Source organism: Acanthopagrus latus, chromosome 11 (assembly GCF_904848185.1).
Source record: "Acanthopagrus latus isolate v.2019 chromosome 11, fAcaLat1.1, whole genome shotgun sequence".
In the NCBI taxonomy this organism is placed as follows: domain Eukaryota; kingdom Metazoa; phylum Chordata; class Actinopteri; order Spariformes; family Sparidae; genus Acanthopagrus; species Acanthopagrus latus.
In genome coordinates, this window is record NC_051049.1 from 24,190,812 (window position 1) to 24,197,026 (window position 6,215).

General features: G+C 41.9%; 1 protein-coding gene across 1 annotated transcript; it reads left to right on the forward strand.

The window, feature by feature from the left end:
• The first annotated feature begins 1,167 nt into the window (after positions 1 to 1,167).
• Positions 1,168 to 5,840, forward strand: c11h1orf52 (chromosome 11 C1orf52 homolog). Its single transcript, XM_037115414.1, has 3 exons — positions 1,168 to 1,617; positions 2,982 to 3,192; positions 3,486 to 5,840. Exons 1-3 carry the CDS (start codon positions 1,318 to 1,320, stop codon positions 3,635 to 3,637), a joined length of 663 nt encoding a protein of 220 aa, XP_036971309.1. The 5' UTR covers positions 1,168 to 1,317; the 3' UTR covers positions 3,638 to 5,840.
• Positions 5,841 to 6,215: the final 375 nt, after the last annotated feature.

Consider the following 6,215-nt stretch of genomic DNA (forward strand, 5'->3'; position numbering starts at 1 on the left):
AAAACGTGATTCTCCTCAGGCTACGAAACGTTCAACTGTAACATTGTGTCGGCAGCACAAGACACCCATGAATAGAACCACAAGTGTGAGTTTGTTTTTTCTGGCTGTGCAGTATTCGTATTGGTTATTTTCAATATGCACTGTTGTGACAGTAAGGGTGTTTGTACTATCTAAAACCTGTCTTTGAAATCTAGTGTGATTAACTGCCCTCCAATCTCACCACACGCTCACACTGAAGAGCAGAAGTGACATTAAAGCCAGATGTGTCTGGGAGAATGAGAATAAATCATTCATGACAAGAGATAAACATCTGTAGAGATTTACTGGAGTAATTAATCGAGGTGCTTCGAAAGCCAAAAAAACAGAAAATGAGTCAGAAAGAGCTTCCAGACTATAATGTCAGGTCACGTGAACCCAGTGTCAGTCCACAAGATGTTTGAGGCTCTGGAATAGTGCCTTGTCTTGTAAAATACTGCAGCAGCAAATGGTTGAGATGATTGATTTCAATTTCAGTTTGACACCAGTGTAAGTTAAGTAAATGCAAAAAGTTTAACAGTGACATCTGCAGGCTGTTTGAGCCACATGACGCAGGAATGCAGCTGCAAGTCTCACTGCCAGGTTGCCATTGTTGTTCAAGTGAAGACACTGTGATATCTCTCTATATATATATCTATATATCCTCAGTGGTGGAATTTAACAAACTGCATTAACTCAAGTACTAAAGTAAAACTTTTATCCAAAAACATCACATATACTAATAAAACACTTGCAAAACCCATTACACTGCACAAGTACTTTCCTTTTGTTTCTTTAATTACATTTAGTTGATTCTACTTCCATACTTTTACTAAGCAAAGTGAAGTAAATGGAGCCTTTCTACTTGTGTTCGACTATTTTCACAATGTGGTCGTTGTAGGCCACATTCTATTTCTTAAGGTATAACCCTGACCCTCGGCAACACCAACCACATGGCTGTTCTGTTTGAACCAAATCACAGGACAGCCAGCCATGGTGAAGATAACGAATAGTTTGCTCTCCTCAAAAAGCCGATTACATGTTGACAGGATTACATGTAGGTCGGTGCCAGCAGTGTAAAGAGCTTGTTTGTTTTTTTGTTTTTTTACACAGCCTGCTCCTTTAATGAGCTGGCTTTGCGACAGTAGCCGCGACGCTACCAAACTGCGTTACGACCATTTTGGAGGCTGATTCAAAATGGAGTAGAGCAAACGGGAGACAGACTAGCTAAACATCGCAGCCTCATCGAAATCTTACCTGCGTTTTTACCGCACCCGTGAGGAAATTTGTAACTCCTTTAGAATGGCCGAAGAAAAGAAGTCAGGCTCTCTGGGCTTCTTCTCCAGCTACGACGATTTGAGCGACAGCAGCGACGGCAGCGACTCGGACGAGGAGGGAAAGAGTCGGGGGAAGAAAGCGGGGACAGACGCTGCGGCCAGCGGAGCTACCTCCTCCCAGCAAGGGACCAAGCGAGCCGCCGGTGGAGCTCCTCTGCCCAGACCCGACGAGCTGTTCAGCTCCGTGTCCAAGCCCGCCTTCCTCTACAACCCCCTGAACAAGGAGATTGACTGGGACAGTCTCACGGTCAAAGCTCCGGAAGAGGTACAAACCAGACTAGCAGCCTGGTTACCATTAACCTGTGTGTTGTATCAGTATTACACCTGACTGGCTGGTGTAACTGAGCTAAGGCAGAGATGAGACATGTTGAGAGGTGCCACATAACGCCACACATCTGCAGTCACCAAGGAGTTTCATATAATCGTATTGCAATTATAGATATATTCAGTATCAGTCAGTTGAAAATAGATTTCCTGGCAACCATCTGCTGGCAAATGTTTCTCACTGGGGCTGAAATTAACAGATGTTTTCATTATCAATTCATCTGTTGATCATTATTGTTAATATTTTGATGATTTGAATAATCCAGCAGTCAGTGAGATGAGAGGAAATTGTGAAAAAACGTTCTCAGAACCCACGTTGGTGTCTTCAGGTTGCTGCAGTGGCACTGTGTACTAATGGCAAATAAATTACAACTCAGAATTTTACAATATTAATGAGGTAATAACACAAGCTCAGAACTATTGATTTGTTTCCCCTAATTGAATAAACAAGCTGCTCTCAGAGGAAAATCATTTCCCCAGAACACTGTTTAAACTAGAAAGGTGGCAGGGTCCGCCACGTAAAAATGAAGGGAAATGGTATCAAAGCTGACCTTTGTAGGTCAGTTGTGAAAACAAAAGAGTACAACAATCAGTCAGTGAAGATTCGTGTTTTCTTTCTCTTCTGATTAAAATGTCTTCCCCAAAACTACAGAGTTGACATTTAAACCCAACAGATTTAATTCCTAGACACATAAAACAGAGAAAAGGAGCAAATATTCATATGTTACAATGCAAAACCAGCGACTCTTCTGCTTTTTGGCCTGACAAGTGACTTGAACAGTCAGTTATTTTACATGAACTAACGGTTGAATCATTCAGTCGCTCTGTGTCACCATAACTTCTCATTTTCTGGAGGGTATGTTGTAGAAATGCAAGTACACAAAAAACAGTCAACTTTTGATAGCTAAGAATATTTAGACTTACTATTCGTAACTCTCAAATAACTAAAACATGAATATAATGTAACCACGCAACCTAAACAACAACAACAACAACAAAAACTGCATGTAAACACAACAGGTCATGTCAAGGTCATACACATATATCAGTAACTTAATAATCATGCAACAGTCCTGTAGACAGTCAAGCTGTGAGCAATGTGTTACACTGAGTACAGGCTATATGACTATTCGTAATGTAAAGGAAGCAGTTAGAGTATTTATATAAGGATAAAATGCTGCAGGTTTCCTCTCCAATGTGTCCATTTTTCCTCCAGACTCCATTTTTAGAAGTGTTTATGCTGAATAGCTGTTACTTTCTCTAAGCCTGCTTTCCTGATTCTGTGTCTTCCTCTGTTACTTGAAGCCCGCCAGAGAGTTTAAGCCATGGAAGACAAACGCTGTACCCCCACCCGAGAGCTACGCCGCAGAGCCAGAGAAGAAGAGGGGACCTCCCCCGGGCATGGACATGGCCATAAAGTGGTCCAGCGTGTATGAAGACAATGGGGAAGATGCACCAAAGCCTTTCACCGGAAACGCCCGGTTCTTACCCGCGGAGGAGGAACAGTCCGACTCAGGTTAGTCCCTCTGCTCGCTTCTCAGTAAGATTGAACTGATGACATGATCACTTCTGCTGGCTTCATTCTTCCTACTATTATCACACCAGTTCATTGACAGTATTACACCACCAGCTTACTCTGTCATGGCTAAGCATGTTTAGTACTAAAAAAACATGTGACTTCTATTTGCACCGCTTCTCTGCTGTAGCCCATTATGTTTTATTAAAGTGCTGTATAGTAATTTAGAAAAAACAACAACATAATTTTCATCTCCTCGCCCCACCCCCACCTGCCTCTCTCCTGGTGATCAGATGAGGAATCCAAGGACGACCTGTCTGCCAAGAAACGCCGGGTGGAAACCTTCCAGCAGAAGGAGAAGAGGAAGAGGGACATGGGACAAGCTACCTCTGACAAGAACTTCGTTGAGGAGGAGAAGAGGATCCTCAGGCAAAATGTTGATTGAGGCCTGAACCGCCTGCAATAAGGAATCTGTTATTTATACATTTTATGTTAGCCACGGACACTCACAGATAAAAGCACAACGGTCCAGAAGGTGGTGTGCTGCAAACATAAACAGGCATTTTACCTTTATGACGACCTCATTAGCAATATTATTGTTTTGTGTTTAAAGGACAGTCCGTGCACAGCAAAATATAGAGTATGATAGTATTGTGTGATTCTGGTAAATCCCTGCAGACTATTTTCCAAAGGTAAAGGAAAATTCAGGTGTTTTTCAGTCTCAGTTGTATTTTTCACAATTTTGGTCATCATCCCCACCAGGTGCCGGATGTTTCAAACTCTGTGGATACATAGCTGAAGGCTTTTGCACACCAAGTCTGATTTTTTTTGTGTGTGTCTGAAACTGCTGCACGTTTAAAAATAAGTACAACCTCATGTTGTGTTCATCATGTTTCCAAGCCGACTTGGAGCAAGTTCGACTTTGTACTATTCTTGGGATCCTTTGATGTGTGTGTGGTGTGCATGTGTGTCCTTAGCTGAGACATAATGCCAGCTCCTGTTACTCCTGCAACTAGTCCGAGAAAAATGTTCTTCCTTTTACTGTGCAGTATAACTCGCAGTGTATCAAACAGGAACTGCTGACATCCTGAAGTACACCTAGAAGCCATCGGGATAACTCTGAAACTCCTCTTGCTCTTGTTTTGTTGTCAGAATTAAATGCACTATTTTCTTTTTGTTTGTTCAAGAAGTGAGAGGACCAAAAAAAATCATCTCCACTGCTTGACAACTCTATCTTTTCTTATATTGTCAGTTTTCAGAACAAAATAGAATAATTAAAGCATCGGACTCTAAGAGTGCAAGGTTTCTGTGTGCAACGTTTTTATATTGGGGTCAATTTTAAAAAAACGCTTACAAAAATAGCAGACTTGGTGTGCAAAGTTCTTTAAACTGTGTGTATGCACGAAGACAGAAATCTGCATATGCATTCTCTTTACATTCTGTTTTTGAAATCTCAGAAGTTATGGAAGCAGGCGCAAGTGCACAAGATTTATTTCCTCTCCCACAATTATCTGTTAATGGATGTAAAAGGCGTTATCAGAGCCATACTCGCGCTCACTCCACCAGCCATTAGAGCCGTCAGTTAGAAGGGAAAAGTACAGCGGAGTGCTGCGTCAGCGAGCTTCTCCAACACCATCAGAACAGCTGAGATTACACAAGAGCATTATGAATAGCTGGTGCTACTTACAGCGTCTGTGCATATGTGCGTAAAGTATCAGTGCAGCAGTACCATTCCCCGGTCATCAGTCTAAAATGTCAGAAGGTGGATCAATGATTAGTCGGTCGAGCTCATACTGAAAAAGGTTTTATAAAGCGTGTCACAGCTCAAATGTAAAGATCATTAATGGGGAAGTAATAGTTGATTAACAGAATAAGATTCAACATTCTAAATTAGAAATGCTCCTCTGTGTGACTGTGTGGGAAAAAAAAATTACATTGGTAAACAACTCAAACAGTTTTACATTTACTTGTCATGGCCATCTTTAATTCCACGCCCCTACATGTCACCTACATCTTTCTGTAGACAGACGTGTCTCCACATACACTGAGATGTGCTCGAGGTGCACACTTCTTCCTTTAAATACCAGTGCATGCGTGGGAAAAGTCAACAGATGTTTTTTTTTAAATCCCTACTCATCATCTATATGTTCTGCCCTCAGCTCTCTTCCAAGGACAGGGGGAGGAGGGATATCACCAGACACAGCTTTACAGCAGGTGGTGGGCATTACCAAACCGAGCAATTACACAGGTTCGGTCTGGGGTTTTGGCATCACCCCTGCTTTGCTTTACCAAACACACGGTTTAGACAACAAGGTGAAATGAGGCGCGTTTAAACCTGTCTGACGGCTCTTCTTTGAATCCCTCCGTGTCTCTGTGTCCTCGCAAAGAAGTCGGCAAGTAAAAATGTCAATTACAGCCAATGAAGACCAGAACTAGAAATCAAATGTTCAACTTGTTTTAGTTAAAAAGAGCCGAAATAGCAGTGACGTCTGGCTGATGGTGGATTTTTCCTTGGTCAATGTTTGTCTTGTATTACATAACGTATCTAATCACTGCTGGAATATGACTGTGTTTGTATTGTGTTTATAGAGTGACCTTCCTTTAAAAAGTGTGATTAAAAATGGCTGTAAAACCTGTTGACATTTTAAGCAGTTGCCTGTTGTTCAAGCGTGCGGGCACTAGATGTCGCCCTTACGCTACGCTAGAAGAGACCCCTCATGGGCAGCAAAGTCTGCTACACTTAGTTTAACTGTCGGACACCCACATTACAGCCGGGGTTTGTATACATGCTGCCTGTCAGGGAGGGAGTCAGGATCTTCGATTTGTCTCATCTCAGTTCTCTCGATATACTCGACGCACACAGGCTGTTTATTCAGCCTCGTGTACCTTCTGTCACAGCAACAACACTTGACTTCTGTGTGATTTTCTCCTTCAGTGTGGAAAGATGTGTCCAACAATGTTATTTTTGTTTTCCTTTTTGTTTGTTTTTAGTGTTATGCTATAAAAAATATGAAAAACAACTA